At 50.4% G+C, this 25,124-nt stretch overlaps 1 protein-coding gene across 3 annotated transcripts; it reads right to left on the reverse strand.

The window, feature by feature from the left end:
- Positions 1-24,264, reverse strand: LOC140426020 (ankyrin repeat and SOCS box protein 17-like). 3 transcript variants are annotated; one of them, XM_072510299.1, is made up of 3 exons: positions 10,979-11,409; positions 3,217-3,496; positions 1-411 (listed from the first exon to the last, which is right to left on the reverse strand). In XM_072510299.1, exons 1-3 carry the CDS (start codon positions 11,365-11,367, stop codon positions 205-207), a joined length of 876 nt encoding a protein of 291 aa, XP_072366400.1. In that variant the 5' UTR covers positions 11,368-11,409; the 3' UTR covers positions 1-204. The 3 variants fall into 3 exon arrangements, 1 of the variants encoding a protein (XP_072366400.1); XR_011948109.1 differs by lacking the exons at positions 3,217-3,496; positions 10,979-11,409 and adding an exon at positions 22,389-24,264 and having other exon boundaries at positions 292-411; XR_011948110.1 differs by lacking the exon at positions 3,217-3,496 and having other exon boundaries at positions 344-411; positions 10,979-11,046.
- Positions 24,265-25,124: the final 860 nt, after the last annotated feature.

The raw sequence follows: 25,124 nt of genomic DNA on the forward strand, positions 1-25,124 counted from the left end.
TTGCTGGAAATTTTGGGTTTATTGCATGTTGCTAGTGATAGAACACGGAACACGATGTAAATGCTGTAATAATGAATCGGTTCTTCCTTTTCTCTCCTGAAGGGTCGGGTTTTTTTTTCTCTTCTTTGTTCTGTTGTCCCCGGCCCCAATCTGCAGCCGAGAGAGAGGTAGGTGGGGGAGGGGGTAGGGAGATCTTTTCACCTTTTATCTTTCCAAGTTCAAGTAATTCTGAAGTGATTTGGGTAGTGGCAGCAAGGATATTCCTCTAGGCAGCCCGCTGCTGGTTAGCAGGCAGTTTCTAATACACATTCTGCAGAGGTGGAGGAGCTCGCAAACCTCTTGATATCTTGTCACAGGAATGCAATTCAACCAGTTGGAGATGAGAGGTTGCTGTCGAAAGTTAATATACGCCTGCAAACAGAAGCAAGAAGGAGAGAGTATGTTAAACTGGTAGCGGTATCTTACATAGCCTTGATCCTTCTCTGTATTTTTCCTTTTTTATTTGCTCTTCTTTCCTGAAGCTGTTTGAAATTGCCTTGATTTTAAAATGATCTCCCTTGTAACCAAATCCCTCCATGATCTCATTCTTTCCCCATCTCTTCCAGCCCACCCGAGCCCTTTCAGATCATTGTGCTTCTCCAATTCTGGCATCTTGAGTGATGCGCAATCAATTACACTCAAGATGAAGTGATTCCATAACTGAAGGCTTTAATCTGCTAGAACTCTTCCCCAGCAGCTTTGATACAGAAAGTGAAGGCTGCTGGGACGGCACCGGTTCTTATACTCCACCTCGCAGGGCGGAGCTATGTACAACAGCCAATGGTAGGCTCCTGGGTCTAACCAATGGCCATCCACCTCTTAGGTACCGCAATACCTGGTATTACCACAATGAGGTGTTTCAATTTTAATCATTGGTTGCCTGGCCCCGAGTCCTGAAATTTTCGCCCTAAACCTCTCTCTCTCTGTCTCTCTCCATTTTTAAGACCCTCCTTAAAACTCCCTCCTTGACCAAGCGGTTTGTTATCAGCCCGACTGCAACCTTCTGTAATTTAGGTCTGATTTACACTCCTGTGTAAATGGCACCTTTTACCAGGTTAAAGGTGCTACATTCATGCAACCTTTTGTTCACCTATGCTGGAGGAATGGTTCTGAGATGTTGGATATTCTCTGGCACCTAGCCAGGGGATGAGGTTTTAAACCACAAAACTTTACCAAAGTCACCAGTCAGTTCACTCATCAGCGACAGCAAGGCTCCCACCCCATTCCCCACCTGACACCGAAATTACTCTCTCTGTAACTGGGTCTCCCCCCATGGTTCCCCCCTATCATTGTGCCTATACCATAAGGATTGCAGTGATTTAAGGTAGTGGCTCAGTATCTTCTCAAGGACAGTCACAAGGTGCTTGGCCAGAGACCTCTGAAGACGGCAGGACTGGGGAGTCCAGCAAAGGCATAGGGGACACTTGACTTTATCAGTCGTGGCATAGATTATAAGAGCAGGGAGGTTATGTAGGCCACAGCTGGAGTACTGTGTGCAGTCAGAAAGGATGTGATTGCAATAGAAAGGAGGAAGTTCATCAGGATGCTGCCTGAGATGGAGCTGAGAGGCTGGATAAGCTTGGGTTGTTTTCATCAGCAGAGAAGGCTGAGAGAGGACCTGATTGAGGTGTATGAGATTATGAGGGGCAAGGACAGGGTGGATAGAAAACAGCTGTTCCTCTTAGTTGAAGGGTCTTTAACAAGGTGAAAGACCTTTGAGGTTTAGAGGGCGGTGGGAATCTGGAATGCGCTGCCTGGGAGGGTAGTTGCGGCAGGAAACAATCTTTGGATGAGCACTTGAAATGTCAAAACGTTCAAGGCCAAGTGCTGGGAAATGGGATTAGAATAGTTTTATTGGTGTCGGCTTGATGGGCTGGAGGGCCTCTTCTACACTGTATGATTCTATTCTACAATCAGTGTTGGACAGTCAATGCTGGCCTTGCCAGCAATGCGGATATCCCTTGAACAAATACAAGTTTTCTGTCCTCTCCCGATGTGTACCTCCATTCCCCCCTCTCTTCCTCCTTATGTTGTTCTCCCTCAAAGAGTGGCAGTTAAGAGATTAAATAAATGTCTTCAAAATGTTGAAGGGTTTAGTTTGAATAGCTGGAGAGGGAACTGTTTTTCTGATAAGTGCATCGTTAACCAGAGGTCACTGATTTAGACAGAAACTAAAACGTGAGCACAAAGAACTGGAGGAGATTGAGAAAAACATGCAGGATGGTTAGGATCTGGATCACTGAGAGGGTGGAGGAGCTTTCAGAAGGTATCTGGACATTTGCAGAGTTACGGGGTGGGGGTGGTGGTGGGGGGGGGGGGGGGGGGGGCGCGGGGGGGGGGGAGAGTGCTGGGGTGTGGAACTAAATTGGACAGAGCCAGTACAGGCATTAGGGGTTGAATTGCCTTCAAAACTGAATGCTTCCAAATTTCCAAATGCATCAATAAGAACTGAGATTCTCCTATCAAATCTGAAGCTTGGAGAATTTAGCCCCGGTGTTCCTCTCTCTCCTCGCTGGAAAGGACTGCTCTGATCCGTCCCGGACTGGGGATCCTGGTCACAAGAAGGGCCAGTGCAACGTTCCCTTCAACACAGACTGTGTGGTGTCTCCAGAAAAAGATAGGTTGGAACGTCCTATTTGTGTCCTTATTCTCCATTAGTTTCGCACAATTAGAACAATACCTACCCCTCCACCTACCCACCCCTCTCTTTTGACAGAAGCTCCAGAATTCCCTGGCCATTCTCCACGTGCACAGGAGAAAACCCATCGGGCAAGTAACAACAACAGGAACTTACAATTATGTAGTGCTTACAACATAGTTAAACATTCCAACATGTTTAGCCAGAGCACTATCACGCAAACTTTTGACATAAGGAGATATTAAAATGACAGGCAACCAAAAGCTTGGTAAAAGAGGTCGGGAGCAGCGAGAGAGTTCTGGGAGAGAATTCCAGAGTTTGGGACCCAGGCATCTGCAGGCACGGCTGCCAATGGCGGAACGATGAAAATTGGCCGTTGTGAGAATTGGGGGAGCCCAGGGTTTGGTGATTATAAGGCTAGAAGAGCTTACGAAGACGGAACGTGAGCAAGGCCTTTGGACTGTGAAAAAGCAAAGATATTAACTCCAAACAAAAAAATGAGTCTCTGTCATTCTTGCACGGCCGCCAGCAGAACGTACCTTAATCTGTGAGACATGTATTCGATACGTCACTCTCACGCATAAACTGAGACACAGTTTTGCCTCCTCTATTATGTGCGTCGACTCAAAGTCATGCACCCTTGCTATTGATGTTGGATAGAAGAGAATGATGAGGATTGTGGACATGGGACTTTCCTCCCTCTCCAGTATCCCATACTGGAGTAAAATCTTCAGAATGTCTGACTGCCTGTTTTGAGCTACAAAGTGTAAGGGGGTCACTCCGCACAGTGGGTTTGGATTATACACCGGTGTAAAGGTCCTGCAACGTAAACAGGAAATTCAGAAACCCATTTAATAACGGCATGTTAAAAGAAGCTTCTACTATAGTTTATTATTTGCTTTATAATCTTTTTAAAATTACACATTATTTGGGCAGCACAGTAGCACAAGTGGATAGCACTGTGGCTTCACAGTGCCAGAGTTCCAAGTTTGATTCCGGCTTGGGTCACTGTGCGGAGTCTGCACGTTCTCCCCGTGTCTGCGTGGGTTTCCTCCGGGTGCTCCGGTTTCCTCCCACAGTCCAAAGATATGCAGGTTACGTGGACTGGCCATGCTAAATTGCCCTTAGCGTCCAAAAAGGTTAGGAGGGGTTATTGGGTTATGGGGATAGGGTGGAAGTGAGGGCTTAAGTGGGTCAGTGCAGACTCGATGGGCCGAATGGCCTCCTTCTGCACTGTATGTTCTCTGTTCTATGTTCAAACGCGCAGGATCCCAGTGAACATTGATGCAAAGGTTATTGAATGTTAGGATGGTTCTTACATTTACAAGCGATGCCATTTATTGTAATTTTGAAAACCAAGTAAAGAAAAGGATTATCTGCGGCACGATTTAATTATGCAAGTTTTAATCTTGGATTTATTTGAATTCCTGAAATGCAGACATGAGAGAACCAGGAGCTTACTGAGTAGACTGGGACTATGATCTCATTGAATGGCAGAGCAGGCTCGAGGGGCCAGATGGCCCACTCCTGCTCCTAGTTCTTATGTTTTATGTTTTGACAATAAATAACAGGAATAAGTTGCATTCCAAAGCACGTTTTAGAGCAAAATGTCCCATGGCACTTTACAGGGGAGAATGCCAGACTAAGGTGACACCAAACCATAACAGGAGGTATTTGTATAGGTGCTTAATCAAAGAGGTGGGTTTTAATGGAGGGCAGAGAGATTTAGGGAGGAAATTCTGCAACTTGAAGTCAAAGTGACAATTCATGGAGCGGGATTCTCCGTCCCACCAGCCCTGTTTTCCTGCGCTGTGAGCCCCCGCTGGCAGCGGGATTCTCCGTCCCGCCAGCCCCGTTTCCCTGCGCTGTGCGCTCCCGCGGGCAGCGGAATTCTCCATGTGCGCTCCCGCCGGCAGCGGGATTCTCCGTCCCACCAGCCCCGTTTTCCTGCGCTGTGAGCCCCCGCCGGCAGCGGGATTCTCCGTCCCGCCAGCCCCGTTTCCCTGCGCTGTGCGCTCCCGCGGGCAGCGGAATTCTCCATGTGAGCCCCCGCCGGCAGCGGGATTCTCCGTCCCGCCAGCCCCGTTTCCCTGCGCTGTGCGCTCCCGCGGGCAGCGGAATTCTCCATGTGCGCTCCCGCCGGCAGCGGGATTCTCCGTCCCACCAGCCCCGTTTTCCTGCGCTGTGCGCTCCCACCGGCAGCGGGATTCTCCGTCCCGCCAGCCCTGTTTCCCTGCGCTGTGCGCTCCCGCCGGCAGCGGGATTCTCCGTCCCACCAGCCCCGTTTTCCTGCGCTGTGCGCTCCCGCCGGCAGCGGGATTCTCCGTCCCACCAGCCCCGTTTTCCTGCGCTGTGCGCTCCCGCCGGCAGCGGGATTCTCCGTCCCGCCAGCCCCGTTTCCCTGCGCTGTGCGCCCCCGCGGGCAGCGGAATTCTCCATGTGCGCTCCCGCCGGCAGCGGGATTCTCCGTCCCACCAGCCCCGTTTCCCTGCGCTGTGCGCCCCCGCGGGCAGCGGAATTCTCCATGTGCGCTCCCGCCGGCAGCGGGATTCTCCGTCCCACCAGCCCTGTTTTCCTGCGCTGTGCACTCCCACCGGCAGCGGGATTCTCTCCCCTGCTAGCCCTGTTTTCCTGCGCTGTGCGCTCCCGCCGGCAACTGGGTAAAAAATGATGCCAGTGGACCCAAGGAAAGGGAATTCATTGAATGTTTACAGGAGGGCTTTTTGGAACAGCTTGTGATGGAGCCCACGAGGGAACAGGCCATTCTGGACTTAGTGTTATGTAATGAGCCAGACTTGATTGAAGATCTTAAAGTAAGGGAACACTTAGGAAGCAGTGATCATAATATGGTAGAATTCAGTATGCAATTTGAAAGGAAGAAGGTAGAATCAGATGTAAAGGTGTTACAGTTGAATAAAGGTAACTACAGGGGCATGAGGGAGGAACTGACGAAAATCGACTGGGAGCAGAGCCTAGTGGGAAAAACAGTAGAACAGCAATGGCAGGAGTTTCTGGGAGTAATTGAGGACACAGTACAGAGATCCATCCCAAAGAAAAGAAAGGTTATCAGAGGGGGGGTTAGGCAGCCCTGGCTGACAAAGGAAGTTAGGGAATGCATCAAAGCAAAAGAGAAAGCCTATAATGTGGCAAAGAGTAGTGGGAAGTCAGAAGATTGGGAAGGCTACAAAAACAAACAGGATAACAAAGAGAGAAATCAGGAAAGAGAGGATCAATTATGAAGGTAGGCTAGCCAGTAACATTAAGAATGATAGTAAAAGTTTCTTTAAATACATTAAAAACAAACAGGAGGCAAAAGTAGACATTGGGCCGCTCCAAAATGACGCTGGTAATCTTGTGATGGGAGACAAGGAAATAGCTGAGGAACTAAATAAGTACTTTGCGTCAGTCTTCCCAGTAGAAGACATGAGTAATATCCCAACAATTCAGGAGAGTCATGGGGCAGAGTTGAATATGGTAGCCATCACAAAGGAGAAAGTGCTAGAGAAACTAAGAGGTCTAAAAATTGATGAATCTCCGGGCCCAGATGGGCTACATCCTAGAGTTCTAAAGGAGATAGCTGAAGAAATAGTGGAGGCGTTAGTTATGATCTTTCAAAAGTCACTGGAGTCAGGGAAAGTCCCAGAGGATTGGAAAATCGCTGTTGCAACCCCCGTGTTCAAGAAAGGAACAAGGAAAAAGATGGAAAATTATAGGCCAATTAGCCTAACCTCGGTTGTTGGCAAGATACTAGAATCCATTGTTAAGGATGAGATTTCTAAATTCTTGGAAGTGCAGGATCGGATTAGGACAAGTCAGCTTGGATTTAGTAAGGGGAGGTCATGCCTGACAAACCTGTTAGAGTTCTTTGAAGAGATAACAAATAGGTTAGACCAAGGAGAGCCAATGGATGTTATCTATCTTGACTTCCAAAAGGCCTTTGATAAGGTGCCTCACGGGAGACTGCTGAGTAAAATAAGGGCCCATGGTATTCGAGGCAAGGTACTAACATGGATTGACGATTGGCTGTCAGGCAGAAGGCAGAGAGTTGGGATAAAAGGTTCTTTTTCGGAATGGCAACCGGTGACGAGTGGTGTCCCGCAGGGCCACAGCTGTTCTCTTTATATATTAACGATCTAGATGACGGGACTGGGGGCATTCTGGCTAAGTTTGCCGATGATACAAAGATAGGTGGAGGGGCAGGTAGTATTGAGGAGGTGGGGAGGCTGCAGAAAGATTTAGACAGTTTAGAGAGTGGTCCAAGAAATGGCTGATGAAATTCAACATGGGTAAGTGCGAGGTCTTGCACTTTGGAAAAAAGAATAGAGGCATGGACTATTTTCTAAACGGTGACAAAATTCATAATGCTGAAGTGCAAAGGGACTTGGGAGTCCTAGTCCAGGATTCTCTAAAGGTAAACTTGCAGGTTGAGTCCGTAATTAAGAAAGCAAATGCAATGTTGTCATTTATCTCAAGAGGCTTTGAGTATAAAAGCAGGGATGTACTTCTGAAGCTTTATAAAGCATTAGTTAGGCCCCATTTAGAATACTGTGAGCAATTTTGGGCCCCACACCTCAGGAAGGACATACTGGCACTGGAGCGGGTCCAGCGGAGATTCACACGGATGATCCCAGGAATGGTAGGCCTAACATACGATGAACGTCTGAGGATCCTGGGATTATATTAATTGGAGTTTAGGAGGTTGAGGGGAGATCTAATAGAAACTTACAAGATAATGAATGGCTTAGATAGGGTGGACGTAGGGAAGTTGTTTCCATTAGCAGAGGAGACTAGGACCCGGGGGCACAGCCTTAGAATAAAAGGGAGTCACTTTAGAAAAGAGATGAGGAGAAATTTCTTCAGCCAGAGAGTGGTGGGTCTGTGGAATTCATTGCCACAGAGGGCGGTGGAGGCCGGGACGTTGAGTGTCTTTAATACAGAAGTTGATAAATTCTTGATTTCTCGAGGAATTAAGGGCTATGGAGAGAGAGCGGGTAAATGGAGTTGAAATCAGCCATGATTGAATGGTGGAGTGGACTCGATGGGCCGAATGGCCTTCCGCTCCTATGTCTTATGGTCTTATGGGATTCTCCGCCCCGCCAGCCCCGTTTTCCAGCGCAGTGCGTCCCTGCCGGCAGCGGGATTCTCCGCCCCGCTAGCCCTGTTTTCCCGCGCTGTGAGTCCCCGCCGGCAGCGGGAACCTCCGTCCGGCCAGCCCCGTTTCCCAGCGCGCTCCCGCCGGCAGCGGGATTCTCCATCCCGTCAGCCCTGTTTTCCTGCGCGGCGTCTCCCTGCCGGCAGCGGGATTCTCCGTCCCGCCAGCCCCGTTTTCCTGCGCGGCGTCTCCCTGCCGGCAGCGGGATTCTCCGTCCCGCCAGCCCCGTTTCCCAGCGAGCTCCCGCCGGCAGCGGGATTCTCCGTCCCGCCAGCCCCGTTTCCCAGCGAGCTCCCGCCGGCAGCGGGATTCTCCGTCCCGCCAGCCCCGTTTTCCTGCGCGGCGTCTCCCTGCCTGCAGCGGGATTCTCCGTTCCCACAGCCGCCCAACGGGTTTTCCCATTGTGGCCACGCCGTCTGGAAACGCGCGGGTGTGAGTGCGCTGCCGGCCGACCCGGAGGATTCCGCCCACGGGGAATGCCGCATGTATTTGCTTTTGAAGTCACAGCATTTATTGTCATTGTAAAAGGGTGAAACGGTCAGCAGATGTTTCTCAAAGTCCTATTCTCTTCCGAGTGTCTGACCAGAGCTTATTACAGATGGAGCAACAAGGAAATTTGAGGTGGAACTCCATTGTCGCTTTGAATGGCAGCAGTGAGTCAGTCTTGCTGCTTCATTGGAAAGGTTTGAAAGGGAGAAGCTGTTTCCACTTGTGAGGGAGACCAGAAATAGGAGTTATAAAAATAAAATTCTCGCCAATACATCCTGCAGTGAATTCAAGAGAAACATCGAATCCCTACAATGCAGGAGGCTGCATTCAGCCCATCGAGTCTGCACCGACCCTCCGAAGGAGCACTCTACCCAGGCCTATGCTCCCGCTCGATCCCCGTAACCACACCTGACCTTTGTTTTTGGACACTGATGATCAATTTAGCTTGACCAATCCAGCTGACCTGCACATCTTTGGACTGGGAGGAAGCCAGAGCACCCGGAAGGACCCACGCAGACACGAGCAGAACTTGCAAACTCCACACCGAAGGTTGGAATTGAACCGGAGTCCCTGGCGCTGTGAGGCAGCAGTGCTACCCACTATGCTGCCTTTATCCGTCTTTTAAACATCTCGATCCAGAAAGTGCGGGGATTATGGAACTTGCCACCACAGAGTGGTTGAGAGAAATAACATAGATGCATTTAAAGGGTTTAGATAGAGTAAAAAAGGAGAAATGGTTTTCAGTGACAGCTGAATTGGCAACCAGAGGACACAGGCTTAAGGTGATTGGCAAAACGATCAGAGGCAACATGAAGAATCACTGTTTAAGCAGGGATAAAAGTGTTATTGAATGCAATACTTGAAAGGGTGGTGGATGCAGGTTCGGGAATAAGTTCCAAAGGAAAAATATTGGAGAACTATATGGAGAGAGCAGGGGAGGAATAAATTTGGTAGCTCTTTCAGAAAGCCAACACGATGGGCTGGCACATCGTGGCCCACTCTGTGCTGTATCATTCTGTGACTTTAAAGAGTGCTGGGAGAGGAAGATCCCGCGGAGACTTGCCTTCCTGAACTTGCAGTGTGTCAGCTGTGCAGCAGGGACGTTCTGGCTGGGCCTGCTAGAACGTGTTGGGAGAACTCTCAGTTGGGCAAAGGTATTCCAGCTGGAGACAGGCTGTCTGGAAGTGAAAACAACAACTGCGTTCTCAGCCTCAGAATAAACAGCAAATTCAGTGTCTCATTGTGGGGTTTAATTATGTTTGGAATTGTTCCAGTAGTGGGTTTTTCTTTGTCGCAATGTTCCAAGCTCTGTCACAAATAGAACCACCAGCCAATATTTTTTTTTGTGTGCAGCACGGTAGCATTGTGGATAGCACAATTGCTTCACAGCTCCAGGGTCCCAGGTTCGATTCCGGCTTGGGTCACTGTCTGTGCGGAGTCTGCGCGTTCTCCCCGTGTGTGCGTGGGTTTCCTCTGGGTGCTCCGGTTTCCTCCCACAGTCCAAAGATGTGCAGGTTAGGTGGATTGGCCATGGTAAATTGCCCTTAGTCTCCAAAATTGCCCTTAGTGTTGGGTGGGGTTACTGGGTTATGGGAATAGGGTGGAGGTGTTGACCTTGGGTAGGGTGCTCTTTCCAAGAGCCGGTGCAGACTCGATGGGCTGAATGGCCTCCTTCTGCACTGTAAATTCTATGATGATGAAAACTCAGGTTTTCAATAAAATAACAGCAACTTGCATTCATGTAGCACATTTAACAAGAGGAAATGAAGTACCTCACAGGAGTGTAATTAACTATTATGCAGTAAAATATTATTAAATTACACTCAACATTAACCTGGCCAGGAATTGATTCACCTCCAATTGTTGATTGAAAATATCACCTCTGGCTCAGTCACTGGCACCCTTGCTTCTCCAGAAAATTATGGGTTAAAGTCCTATTAAAGACACCCAAGCTTGAATATCTATGCTGATACTCCAGTTATTTAGGGAGTTCTGCAATGTCTGAAGGGTCACCTTTAGGTTGGAGCGTTGAACTGATCCCCATTTATCCTCTCAAGTGGATGCAAAAGATCCCATTTCCCCCCAAAAAAGATCAGGAGAGCTCTCACTTTCTCCCCCCCCCCCAACATGTCATGACCAATATTTATCCCCTCAACCCCCACCATTAAAATCAGGTTATCTGGTCATGACTGCATTGCTATTAGTGGGATCTTCCTGCGTGCACAATTGCTGCATTTCCTCCATACAGCAGTGGCTGCCTCCAATAAAGGACATAATTGCTAAAAAGCACTTTGAGATGTTGTTAAAGATGCAGATAAAAGGGCAGCACGGTAGCGCAGGTGGTCAGCACAGCTGCCTCACTGCACCGGGGTCCCAGGTTTGATCCCGGCTTTGGGTCACTGTCCGTGTGGAGTTTGCACATTCTCTCCGTGTTTGCATGGGTTTCGCCCCCACAGCCCAAAGATGTGCAGGGTAGATGGATTGGCCACGCTAAATTGCCCCTTAATTGGAAAAAATGAAATGTGCACTCCAAATTTTTTTAAAAACGCAAGTCTTTTCAAATGAAGGAAAGACCAGATTCGACATTCTAAAGCGCAATCAGATGTGGATCGATGAATGATAATTTACACACAGACGTTCCACAATTCCCAGTAAATTACCTCCAGATCAATGCCAGTTGGTTTCCCCTATCTCCTAGATAGCTGGCGGTTCTCTCCAATAGTTTTTGCACCAAGGGGGGGTTGACTTTACGGGCAAACAGCCAGTACAGGATGGTGTTGATGCAGATCTCTGTGAACTCCAAGTAGAAGCTGAGGCACCTCTTGTCGCGGGGCCAGTGGACGAAAGCGATGTAATCGGAGAGGAGGGAATCGAAACCCGGCGCGTCGACGTGGCGAAGGACATGCGACAAGGTGTGGTAAATGAGTGGCTCCCAGTTGCGATACACCGGACCCAGTATCCTCTTGACTGCCACTTTCTCCAGCAGCTCCCCAAACACTGTCTGTCGCACTTCCGGCCCCTTACAGCACCTTTCAGCGTCGTCAGACATGCCCCTCCAGGACACACGTAGAAAGCAGGGTTTTAGCACCGAGTCTCCTCTCACTGAACGCACAAGGGCCCTCTGACTTTATACAAAGCCTCAAACCAACTGTGACATTTTCCTTTGTGACATAAGCTCGATTTTGACATAGTTCCTCGGGTGACATCACACAATGTCCTAAAACCAGAAAGCACCTCAAACTCATGAATGCGTTTGATAGGGTAGATGAAGGGAAATATTTCCACTTGTGGGAGACTTGAAAGTTAATGCCTTTACTGCAAGATCATCACTAATAAATCCAATAGTGAATGCAAGAAATAAAATATGCACCCAGGAAGTGGTGGGAATATAAAACTTGCTCAGAAGTAGCTGAGGTGAATAGTATTTCAGGGGAAGGTAGTTTGTACATGAAGCAGAAAGGAATAGGAGGAAATTCTAATGGGGTTTGATGAAGGATGGGGAGGACGCTTGGGTGGAACCTCAGCGTGGGCCAGTTAGACCAAAGGGGCTGTTTATGCACTGGATTATTCATAGTTCCTTTTCATGGTAGCCATGATGTGGAGATGCCGGCGTTGGACTGGGGTGAGCACAGTATGAAGTCTTACAACACCAGGTTAAAGTCCAACAGGTTTGTTTCAAACACTAGCTTTCGGAGCACTGCTCCTTCCTCAGGTGAATCACCTGAGGAAGGAGCAGTGCTCCGAAAGCTAGTGTTTGAATCAAACCTGTTGGACTTTAACCTGGTGTAAGACTTCTTACTACCCTTTTCATGGTGGGCAGACAGTTTCTATGGATTGGGTTTCTAATATCTACCTTTCCTTGCTGAGCGTTCCTCTCACTTTAGAGCAGCAATTCTCAAAAGCAGCGGTTTAAATCATTTTTTCTGGACATTTTCCTCATATTGGGAAGGGCAGATATATCATAAGATCATAACACTGTGAACTGTTGTGCAATAACTTTTTAATCTGGCACCAAAAGAAAGGCCTTTTGGAAATCCACATATACTACATCAGCTGGCTCCCTGTATCCATCCTGCTTGTCATAAACTCAAAGAACCTCAAGAAATTTGTCAAACATGATTTCCCTTTCACAAAACGGCATTGTCACTGCCTGATCGTATTATAATTTTCTAAATGTGTTGCGACTCACTCATTAATAATGGATTCTACTGCTTTCCCAACGATAGAAGTTAAGATTACCTGGCCTTTAATTTCCTGCTTTCTGTCTCCCTCCTTTCTGGAATAGAGGTATTATTTGTGCTTTTCCTATCCACGGCGACCTTTCCAGAATAGGGAATTTTGGAAGATCCACTATCTCTGTAGCCACTTTCTTTACAATAATGATAAGCTTTTATTGTCAAAAGTATGAAGTTACTGTGAAAAGCCCCTAGTCGCCACATTCCGGCGCCTGTTCGGGGAGGCTGCTACTGTAATTGAACCTGCGCTGCTGGCCTTGTTCTGCATCACAAACCAGCTGTCTAGCCCACTGAGCTAATAGCAGGTTACAAAGACCCAAGGATGCAGGCCATCAGGTCCAAGGGACCTCAGCCGTTAATCCAAATGAGTTTTCTCTAACTTTTCTCTAGTGGGCGTGCTCATGTTGAGCTCCTCCCTCCCTTCTGCTTCCTGAATTATTTTTTTCTGCTCTCAGGATGCTTTCTGTACCTTCAACCGTGAAGATGGATGTAAAACACTTGTTCAAAGTCTCTGCCAATTCCTTCATTCCCATTTTTAATTTCCCAGGTTCATAATTTCAAGAACCAACACTTACTTTAGCAACTCTCTTGTTGCATACTTTTGTAGAAGCTTTTATGGTCTGTTTATATGTTCTTGTAAGTTTTCTCTCATATGCCAATTTCCCAAAGTTGCCCTTTGCTGGTTTCTAAACTTTTCACAATCTTCTGGGCTACCACTAATCTTTGCAGAATTGTACATTTGATGCCGTCCTTAACCTCCTGTGTTAGCCATGGTGCATCCTTGTAGAGTCTTTCTCACTGAATATATCGTCGTTGAGATGTCTGTCACTTCTTTAACCTATTTTTGATTCCACTTTTGCCAACTATGTCTTCTTACGCTTGCAATTGTCTTTTCGGTTTAAGACAATATTTTCAAACCTAAATTTATCACCCTCAAACCCTCAATCACTCTTATCCAGAGGATCCTTTACGATGAGATCATTAATCAATAATATAATAATAATCTTTATTATTGTCACAAGTAGGCTTACATTAACACTGCAATGAAGTTACTGTGAAAATCCCCGAGTCGCCACACTCCGACACCTGGTCGGGTACACAGGGAGAATTCAGAATGTCCAATTCACCTAACAAGCACGTCTTTCGGGACTTGTGGGAGGAAACCGGAGCACCCGGAGGAAACCCATGCAGACACGGGGAGAATGTGCAGACTACGCACAGATAGTGACCAAAGCCCGGAATCGAACCTGGGACCCTGGAGCTGTGAAGTTGCAGTGCTAACCACTGTGCTACTATGCCGCCCACGGTGCCCACTTGAGGCATTCAAGAAGGCATTCGATGATTGGTTGAATAAAAACACTGCTGGGGTAGGGGGAAAAGGCAGGGGAAAGGTACTAAGTCATGATGCTCTTTTGGATATGGTCCATTGATGAGCCAATGGCCTCCTACACTGGTACAGTTCTGTGTCTCATTACACGTTACAAGGTCTAAATTAAACAGCTTCTTCCCTGCTGTTACCAAACTCCTAAACGACCCTCTTATGGGCTGACCTGATTGACACTACACCCCTGTGTGCTTCACCCGATGCCGGTGTTATGTAGTTACATTGTGGACCTTGTGTTGCCCTATTATTTACTTTATTTTCATGTACTTAATGCTCTGTTTGAGCTGCTTGTAGAAAAATACTTTTCACTGTACCTCGGTACACGTGACAATAAACAAATCCAAATCCAAATCTAACCTGTTCTAAGAAACTGTCCGACATATACTATGAATGCATCTTACAGGATATACACCTGCTAATTTGATTCATCCAATCTATCCGATTGAAATCTTCCACAATTATTACATACATATGAATTAGGAGCAGGAGTCAGATTCTTCACCCCTCAAACCTGCTCTGCCAATCAATTAGACACGTGGCCAACCCACTTACCCTGCACATCTTTGGGTTGTGGGGGTGACACCAATGCAGACATGGGGAGAATGTGCAAACTCCACGCGGACCATAACCCGGGGCCGGGATCGAACACGGGTCCTCAGTGAAATGAAAAAATGAAAATCGCTTATTGTCACAAGTAGGCTTCAATGAAGTTGCTGTGAAAAGCCCCATGTCGCCACATTCCGGCAACTATTCAGGGAGGCCGGTACGGGAATTGAACCGTGCTGCTGGTCTGCCTTGGTCTGCTTTAAAAGCCAGCTATTTAGCCCAGTGTGCTAAACCAGCCCCTAGCCAGTGTGCCATGTGGCAGCAGTGCTAACCTCTGCGCCACCTGGCCGATCAGATTTTAACCTCAACCCCACTTTCCTACCTACCCCCATCGACCTTTCATTCCTTTACCCTACCTTTCTTAAAAGTCCCCTTTATTGATTTATAGATGTTCTACAGTGTAGCTGCTGTCAGGAGGTCTATAAACCACTCCCATCAGTGACTTTCTTTGCTCTTTAGTCTCCACACAAACTGATTTTATATTTTGATCCTCCAATCTCTCTATACTGTACTGATATCATCCTTTATTAACAGAGCCACCCCACTTCCTTTTCCTTTCTTCCTGTCCTTCTGAAATGTCAAATACCCCTTGAATATTCAGGTCAAAGCCCTGGTCACCATGCAGTCATGTCTCTGTAATGGCTATAACCATACTCATTTATTTCTATCTGTGCTATCAATTCATCCATCTTTTTATGAATGCTGTGTGCATTTAGATAAAGAGCCTTTAATTCTGTCTTGTCGCTATTTTTACCCACTCTGACGTTATTTGCTGGTTCATTCTAATTACCCATATTGTTACACTGCCTTGTCCTTCTTAACATTCAAAATCTTCCCCTGGGTGAACCCTCCCCGCATTGTTTAGTGTAAAACCCTCGCTACAGCCAGAGCTACAAGATTCATCAGTATACTGGTCCCAGTGCAAACCAGATGAAGGCTGTCCCAAGGGTTGGGCTCCCTCTTTCCCCAGTACCGCTGCCAGTGCATCACAGTTAAAAATCTATTTCTCCAACAGCAATCTCGAATTAGTATTTGAGTTCCTCAGGCTAGTGTCCTAGGCCCAAATATCTTCAGCTTCACCAATGATCTTCCTTCCATCATAAGGTCAGAAATGGATATTCGCTGATGACTGCACAATGTTCAGCATCATTCGCGTGTCCTCAGATGCTGAAACAGTCCTTGTTAAAATGCAACTAGACCTGGACAATATCAAAGCTTGGGCAGAATAGGGGCAAGTTATATTCGCGCCACACAAGTGCCAGGTAATGACCATCTCCTACAAGAGAGGATCTAACCATCACCCCTTGACATTCAATGGCATTACCATTGCTGAATCCCCCACAATCAACATCCTGGGGGTTACCATTGACCAGAAACTGAACTGGATCCAGGCATATAAATACTGTGTCTACAACAGCAGGTCTCAGTGATTAACTCACCTCCAAAGCCTGTCCACTATCTACAAGGCACAAGTCAGGAGTGTAATGGAATACTGTCCACTTGCCTGGATGAGTGCAGCTCTAACAACACTCAAAAGGCTCAACACCATCCAGGACAAAGCAGCCCTGCGTGATTTGCACTCCTCCCTTAAATAGAATATAGAATTTACAGTGTAGAAGGAGGCCATTCGGCCCATCGACTCTGCACCGGCCCTTGGAAAGAGCACCCTACCTAAGCCCACCCCCCCACCTTATCCCAGTGACCCCACCCAGCCCAACCTTTTTGGACACTAAGGGCAATTTAACATGGCCAATCCACCTAACCTGCACGTTTTTGGTCTTCTGCAAACATTCAATCTCTCCACCACCGACAATCAGTGGCAGCCGTGTGTACCATCTACAAGATGCACTGCAGTAACTCACCAAGATTCCTTAGGCAGCACCTTCTGATTTTACAACTACTACCATCTAGAAGGATGAGGGGAGCAGACACATGGGAATACCACTACTTGACACCAACCTGACTTGGCACTATATTGCCATTCCTTCATTGTCCCCTGGTCAAAATAATAATAATAATCTTTATTGTCACAAGTAGGCTTACATTATCACTGCAATGAAGTTACTGTGAAAAGCCCCTAGTTGCCAAACTCCGGGCCTGTTCGGGTACACAGAGGGAGAATTCAGAATGTCCAATTCTTTTTTTTTTTTTTAATATTTTTATTAAGGTTTTTTAACAACACAATTTTTTCCCCTTACAAACAATAACCCCCCCCCTCCCCCCCCGTAACAAAATAACGCAAATTCTCCCTGAGCAAGATATATACAAGGCAAGATGGTATATTTACATAGCTTTATACACTGGCTCTTGGCCGCGCGTACCGTTTCCCCCCACCCTCCATGCTATCTCCCGCTCGTCCATCCCCTCAGACAGTCTCTCGTTGCCCCCTCCCCCCAGGGTTGCTGCTGCTGCTGATCGACCTTCTTCGAACGCTCCGCGAGATAATCTAGGAACGGTTGCCACCGCCTGTAGAACCCCTGCGCAGACCCTCTCAAAGCAAACTTAATTCTCTCCAGTTTTATGAACCCCGCCATGTCGTTAATCCAGGCCTCCAGGCTGGGGGGCTTTGCCTCCTTCCACAGTAGCAAGACCCTTCGCCGGGCTACTAGGGACGCAAAGGCCAGAATTCCGGCCTCTTTCGCCTCCTGCACTCCTGGCTCATCCACTACTCCAAATATTGCTAGCCCCCAGCTTGGCTTGACCCGGACTTTCACCACCTGGGATATTACTCCCGCCACTCCTCTCCAGAACCCCTCCAATGCCGGGCATGACCAAAACATATGGACATGGTTCGCCGGGCTCCCTGAACATCTTTCACATCTATCCTCTACCCCAAAGAACCTACTCAGCCTCGCCCTCGTCAAATGCGCTCTGTGAACCACCTTAAATTGTATCAGACTGAGCCTGGCACACGAGGAAGAGGTATTAACCCTACCCAGGGCGTCGGCCCATAGCCCTTCCTCAATCTACTCCCCCAGCTCCTCCCATTTACCTTTCAGTTCTTCTACTAGCGCTTCCCCCTCTTCTTTCATCTCTTGGTATATTTCCGATACCTTGCCCTCCCCGACCCATACCCCCGAGATCACCCTATCTTGAACTTCTTGTGCCGGGAGCAACGGAAATTCCCTCACCTGTCGCCTCACAAAAGCCCTCACCTGCATATATCTAAATGCATTTCCCGTGAGTAACTCAAATTTCTCCTCCAGTGCCCCTAGACTCGCAAATGTCCCGTCAATGAACAGGTCCCCCATTCTTCTTATCCCCGCCCGATGCCAGCCTTGGAACCCCCCCGTCCATCTTCCCCGGGACAAACCGGTGGTTACCCCTGATCGGGGACCACACCGATGCTCCCATTGCACCCCTGTGTCTTCTCCACTGGCCCCAGATCTTTAATGTTGCCGCCACCACCGGGCTTGTGGTGTATTTTGTCGGCGAGAGCGGCAGCGGTGCCGTTACCAACGCCCCCAGGCTCGTTCCTTTGCAGGACGCCATCTCCATCCTCTTCCATGCCGCCCCCTCTCCCTCCATAACCCACTTACGGATCATCGCCACATTTGCTGCCCAGTAGTAACTCTCTAGGTTTGGCAAAGCCAACCCTCCTCGGTCCCTGCTGCGTTCCAAGAACCCTCTCCTAACCCTCGGGGTCTTATTTGCCCACACATACCCCATAATACTCCTACCTACTCTCTTGAAAAAGCCCTTCGTGATCACGATGGGGAGGCACTGAAACACGAACAAAAACCTCGGAAGGACCACCATTTTGACCGACTGCACCCTACCCGCCAACGAGAGCGGGAGCATATCCCATCTTTTAAAATCCTCCTCCATTTGCTCCACCACCCTCGTCAAATTCAATTTATGTAGGGCCCCCCAACTTCTGGCTATCTGGATCCCCAGATACCGAAAACTCCTCTCCGCCCTCCTCAGCAGCAGGTCCCCTATCCCTCTTTCTTGGTCCCCTGCCTGTAGTACAAAAAGCTCACTCTTCTCTACATTAAGCTTGTAGCCCGAAAACTCTCCAAACTCCTTCAGAGTCTGCATGACCTCCACCATCCCCTCCATTGGGTCCGCCACGTATAGCAGCAGGTCATCCGCATATAGCGATGTCCGATGCTCCTCTCCCCCGCGGACTATCCCCCTCCATTTCTGAGACTCCCTAAGTGATATGGCCAAGGGTTCGATCGCCAATGCAAACAACAGGGGGGACAGGGGCACCCCTGTCTCGTCCCTCGGTACAGCCGAAAGTACTCTGACCTCCGCCGGTTTGTCACTACGCTCGCCACCGGGGCGCTGTAAAGGAGCTTAACCCATCTAATAAACCCTCCCCCGAACCCAAACCTGCGCAATACCTCCCAGAGGTACTCCCACTCTACTCGGTCAAAGGCTTTTTCCGCGTCCATAGCTGCCACTATCTCCGCCTCTCCCTCCTCCGATGTCATCGTTATCACGTTTAAGAGCCGCCGCACATTGGTATTTAACTGCCTGCCCTTTACAAATCCCGTTTGGTCCTCGTGTATCACCCCCGGGACACAGTCCTCAATCCTAGTGGCCAGCACCTTCGCCAATAGCTTAGCATCCACATTGAGGAGCGAAATCGGCCTGTACGATCCACATTGCAGTGGATCCTTGTCTCGCTTTGGGATCAGGGAGATTTTCGCCTCCGACATTGTCTGGGGCAGGGTTCCCTCCTCCCTTGCCTCGTTGAAGGTCCTCACTAGTAGCGGGGCCAGCAGGTCCACATATTTTCTGTAGGATTCCACCGGGAACCCGTCCGGCCCCGGGGCCTTCCCCGCCTGCATGCTCCCCAAACCCTTACTCAACTCCTCCAGCCCAATTGGTGCCCCCAAACCAACCGCCTCCTGCTCCTCCACCCTCGGGAACCCCAGCTGGTCCAGGAATCGCCTCATCCCCCCTTCCCCCACTGGGGGCTTGGACCTGTACAGCTCTTCATAAAAGTCCTTAAATACCTTATTTATTTTCGTTGCACTTCGTACCGTGGCTCCCCTTCCATCTTTGATTCCCCCTATTTCCCTCGCTGCCGCCCTCTTACGGAGCTGGTGCGCCAGCATCCGACTAGCCCTCTCCCCGTACTCGTAAGTCGCCCCTTGCGCCTTCCTCCACTGTGCCTCCGCCTTGCCCGTGGTCAGCAGGTCAAACTCCGTCTGGAGCCGTCGCCTTTCCCCAAGTAATCTTTCCTCCGGGGCCTCTGCGTATCTCCTGTCCACCCGTAAGATCTCCCCCACTAACCTCTCCCTTTCCATTCCCTCTATCTTCTCCCTATGAGCCCTGATGGAGATCAGCTCTCCCCTGATCACCGCCTTCATCGCCTCCCATACCACCCCCACTTGCACCTCCCTGTTGTCGTTGGCCTCCAAGTACCTTTCAATACACCCCCTCACCTTCCCACACACCACCTCATCGGCCAGCAGTCCCACATCCAGCCGCCACAGCGGGCGTTGGTCCCTCTCCTCTCCCAGCTCCAGTTCCACCCAGTGCGGGGCATGGTCCGAAACGGCTATGGCCGAATACTCCGTCCCCCCCACTCTCGGGATGAGCGCCCTGCCCAGAACAAAGAAATCTATCCGGGAGTAAGCCTTATGCACGTGGGAGAAAAAAGAAAATTCCCTGGCCTGCGGTCTTGCAAACCGCCATGGGTCCACTCCCTCCATCTGATCCATAAACCCCCTAAGTACCTTGGCCGCCGCCGGCCTCCTTCCCGTCCTTGATCTGGAGCGGTCCAGTGCTGGGTCCAGCACCGTACTGAAGTCCCCTCCCATTATTAGTCCTCCTATCTCCAGGTCTGGAATGCGCCCCAACATGCGCTTCATGAATCCAGCATCATCCCAGTTCGGGGCGTATACATTTACCGACACCACCCACGTCCCTTGCAACCTACCGCCCACCATCACATATCTCCCTCCATTATCCGCTACGATAGTCTTGGCCTCAAATGACACATGCTTTCCCACCAGAATTGCCACCCCTCTATTTTTTGCGTCCAATCCCGAGTGAAATACCTGTCCTACCCATCCCTTTCTTAACCTGACCTGGTCAGCCACCTTCAGGTGTGTCTCTTGGAGCATTGCCACATCTGCCTTCAGTCCCTTCAAGTGCGCGAACACTCGAGCCCGCTTCACCGGCCCATTCAGGCCCCTCACGTTCCACGTTATCAGCCGGATTGAAGGGACTCTCACCCCCCGCCCCCCCGCCGACTATCCATCTCCTTTTCTGGGCCAGTCCCTTGTCCGCGTCTCCCTCACTCTCCAGTCCCCCAGCTGGGGGACCCCCGTCCCAGCCACCTCTTCTGTGTCCCGTTCTCTTTCGGCCAGTGCAGCAGCAACCCTTTCCCCCCCCCCCCCCCTTCCCCACCTCCCTCCTCTCCCCCCCCCTTCCGCTAGATCCCCGTCTAGCTTTTTTGCTCCCCCCATATCCCTCCTGTAAGTCAGCTGACACCTGCTGACCCCGGCTTCCCCCGCCATCCCTTTAACCCCACCGTGTGGGTCTCTCCCAATCAATGTACATTCCTTTGTCCCCTTCCCGCCCTTTTTATTTATTTATTTTTTGCCGCGCGCGGGAAAAGCCCCGCGCTTCCCAAAGCCTGCCCCGCTCCCCATGGCGCTGCTCCTGTCATGGCCTTGTCCCTCTCCCCCAGCCCATATATCCTTTCCTGCGCATGGTTGACCCCCTATGTACAACAAACATCATAATTCACCCCTCAAACACCCCCCTCCCACACAAACCCTCAATTAGAGTCCAATTTTTCAGCTAATATAAAGGTCCACGCCTCTTTGGGCGTTTCGAAGTAGTGGTGTTGGCCATTATGTGTAACCCACAGTCGCGCTGGCTGCCGCATTCCAAATTTCACCCCTTTCCGGTGCAGCACCGCTTTGGCCCGGTTGAAACCCGCTCTCCGCTTAGCGACCTCCACGCTCCAGTCCGGGTATATTCTGATCTCCGCATTGTCCCACTTGCTGCTCCGTTCCTTCTTGGCCCATTTCAGGACCCTCTCTCTGTCCGTAAACCGGTGAAATCTCACCACCATCGCCCTTGGCGGCTCTTTTGCATTGGGCTTCCTCGCTAGCACTCGGTGCGCCCCATCCAGCTCCAGCAATCTCGGGGGGCCTCCACACCCATCAGCGTCCCGATCATTGTGCCCACATATGCCGCGGCATCAGCCCCCTCCATTCCTTCTGGGAGACCCAGGATCCTCAAGTTGTTTCTCCTTGATCTGTTCTCCAGGTCTTCGAGTCTTCCCGCAGGGGCTGTTTAGCACAGGGCTAAATCGCTGGCTTTGAAAGCAGACCAAGGCAGGCCAGCAGCATGGTTCAATTCCTGTAACAGCCTCCCCGAATAGGCGCCGGAATGTGGCGACTAGGGGCTTTTCACAGCAACTTCATTTGAAGCCTACTTGTGACAATAAGCGATTTTCATTTCATTTTAACATATACATTCTGGAATGACAGAATCCCTACAGTGCAGTCGGCCATTTGGCCCATTGAGTCTACACCAGCCCTCTGAAAGAGCAGCCTACCTAGCCCCACTCCACCTATCCTATTCCCGTAACCCCATCTATATCTTTGGACACTAAGGGCAATTTATCACGGGCAATCCACTTTACCTGCACATCTTTGGACTGTGGGGGGAAACCGGAGCACCCGGAGGAAACCCACGCAGACACGGGGAGAACGTGCAGACTCCGCACAGACAGTGACCCAGCGGGGAATCAAACCTGGGACCCTGGAGCTGTGAAGCAGCAGTGCTAACCACTATGCCACCGCGCCAGTCAATCAGAGTTTGACTACTATCTAAATTGTAGCTTGAGAAACACCTAACAGAGATTCCCACCTGTATGAAATTGCGAAGTTTCCTGGGCTCAGTGCCCCCGGCCTGAAGTGATCTCAGCTTGGCTGCTGCCAGGACTGTCCCTGCCCATCGACCATCTTGTTAATAAGCGGAAGTGAAGCCACAGCAAGGCCTGTGACCAGTTGACTGGCTGTCCCAGGGTGCTGACCAAATGGGGTGTTTTCTGCAATTCCAGCACCGGGAGGCAGCACCGACATTCCCATGTCAGGGTGAGGGCTGCCGGACGCTGCCGAGCCTCCCCCACCCCTCGGGGAGCCAAGCTGTCGAGCCCAGCCCAACCAGCTACTGTCTGGGGGGGGGGGGTCTCAGATCCCAGGGCCGCGTTTATTCTGTTGCACCAGACTGGTTATAAAAGCATCGATTTGGAGCTGGAACAGCCTCTGGATGTCCCTCTGGTGCTGCCGGAGGTCGGGCGGCTGCTTGTAGCTCAGGACCATCTGGTGGAGGAGGCGAGCCCTCTCCCGTTTGGACATCACCACCCGGACACGGCCACTCTCCTTGGGTCCCACCATCGCCATCGGCATGTCAACAGCCAGCTGGCGCCGCCACTGTGAGCTCCTCCTCGGGGCTCTGGGGCTGCTCCACATACGGTCCACCTGTCCAGGGCACCTGGCCAAACCCTTCTGCCCCAAGTCTCTCGCAGAACAGAAACGAGGAACAGGGGGCAAGACCTGGGATGAATGGGAAGGAGATGAGCGGCTCCTGATCAGTGGAGGCCTGAGCACCGCCTGCCTGGTTAACGTGGGTGCAGAACTGGCATGGGGAGGTGACTTGTGTCCTTTCTCTCTGGCTGCAAGGTGGTCTCTTACTGCAACACAGGAAGCCCTGATTGTCCGCCCCTCCCTGGTAAAGGAGTCCAGGGATCTGGTGCAATCGACAGACGGTTTGCGTTGGGATTTCGTGCTTGGTCCATCCTCCCTCTCTTTTGGCCCATCGCTAACTGAGTTACAACGGGGATCAGTGCTGCTGGGCAGTAATGTTCTCGCCCCAGAGTTTGTCCGGAACTCAAAGCCTTTACACCAGCTGGTGCTCGATTTCTGAAGACTCTTGCAGTCAAGAAGCAAAGGAGCCCTGTCCCGTGCAGACACCAGAGAACCTGCCAAGGGTCCCCTGCTGAATTCTAACCCCTTCGCTTCGAGGCCCAATCTTTCCTCCCTCCACGGCTGTCGATTCAGACTGGGGTGGGCTTTGTTTCTGATGCTTTGCCACCCATCTCTTCCTCTTCCAGTCACCCTGCCCGCTGGCGTCCAGTCTTCGAGATTGGGATGCCTCTCAGCGTCTAAGCCATCTCTTGGGGTCTCACACACACTGTGTGGGAGGGCAGGGTTTAGCGGGATGTCCATTTTGTTGATTCCACTGGGCACCTTCCTGCATGTGGCCATTCCTGATGTCTCTGGGAGAAGGGGCTTTGATGCAGGCTCCTCAGCTGGGGCAGGTCTGGGCAGCGCCCTGTCCAGTTCCTGCTGGAGTCCTCCATCCTTCAGACCCCAACCACTTGTCCCTCTGCCCTGCTCCCCCTGAGGGGGTCTGCCTGCCGCCTCCCTGTGGCCGGCTGCAGGTGCAGGGGGCACACTGTGGCCAGCGATGGCCTGGGTGACCCAGAGCTCCCTCCTCACCCTCTCCATCTGCCTGTCAATCAGCTGCAGGGACTGCACCCGTGCGCTCTCGATCATCTCAATCTGCAGGTGGCATTTCCTCCTCTCCTTGCTGTTCCTCATGTGAGCTTGCAGCAGCCTCTCGCCCGCACTGCCTCTGCCACCCATGGGCAATCATGCCAACACCACACCAGTCAGCTCGCAGCCCCCCGGACCACCCTCCTGCCCCTTCCTCCCTGAAGCCGAAACTCCGCAGCTCCCAGACCTTTGCAGAGACCCGACTTGGACATGCGCACAAAGCCTGCTCGCTGTCAGAATGATTAACTCTTTCAGCACCTTCGGGGATGAAGGACGGAGACTCGGCAAGGAAAATACCGGCATTGGTACAACAATCTGAATAATGCGTTGGATTTGCATTGTCTATATTGGTCAGCGAAAAATACTGTTAGATTGCTCCATCTTGGCAATTGAAATTTACAAGATGTTGCAATTGCACTTTGACTGACCCGCAGGAGTTGATGTGCCACCTTCTCCCCCCCTGTCGGGGCTGACGCCAGGCCAGTTGTCGGTAGATAGGGCCTTTTCTCTGCCCTGATGCATTATGGGAATACTAGGCGCCATCGCTGTCTTTGTTAAACCAACCCCTCCCTGGCTTCTGCAAACCCACCATTGGGAACCCTTGGGGGGAACAGAAGGAAAAGGGGCCCGGGAGGGGGAGGATTTGGAGGAAGCTTCAAAACCATGGCTCCTTCACCCACACAGCCACTGCACAGCCTCTGAATGAGGGGGGATCTCATAGAAACCTGTCACAAGTGGGCCTGCATTAACACTACAATGAAGTTACTGTGAAAATCCCCTCGTCGCCACACACTCCGGCGCCTGAGGGAGAATTCAGAATGTTCAATTCACCTGACAAGCACGTCTTTCGGGAATTCTGCCGGGATTAGACAGGGTCGATGCAGGGAGGATGTTCCCGATGGTGGGGGGTGTCCAGAACCAGGGGTCACAGTCTGAGGATATGGGGTGGACCATTTAGGACTGAGGAGATTGTTGAGAGGGGAGGCGAAGAAACAAATAAAAGAAGCAAAGAGGGAGGCTGAAAAGAGGAGAAATGTCTTCACCC

This window comes from Scyliorhinus torazame, chromosome 7 (genome assembly GCF_047496885.1).
Source record: "Scyliorhinus torazame isolate Kashiwa2021f chromosome 7, sScyTor2.1, whole genome shotgun sequence".
Classification (NCBI taxonomy): Eukaryota; Metazoa; Chordata; class Chondrichthyes; order Carcharhiniformes; family Scyliorhinidae; genus Scyliorhinus; species Scyliorhinus torazame.

What these genes read in the sequence shown, in the direction of transcription:
- LOC140426020 (XM_072510299.1), bottom strand. Translation starts at nt 11,367, where the DNA reads ATGTCTGACGACGCTGAAAGGTGCTGTAAGGGGCCGGAAGTGCGACAG. An exon ending in CAACTGGCATTGATCTGGAG is followed by an intron (nt 3,497 to 10,978) that starts GTAATTTACTGG and finishes TTTACGTTGCAG; the next exon opens with GACCTTTACACCGGTGTATA. An exon ending in TACATGTCTCACAGATTAAG is followed by an intron (nt 412 to 3,216) that starts GTACGTTCTGCT and finishes TTCTGTTTGCAG; the next exon opens with GCGTATATTAACTTTCGACA.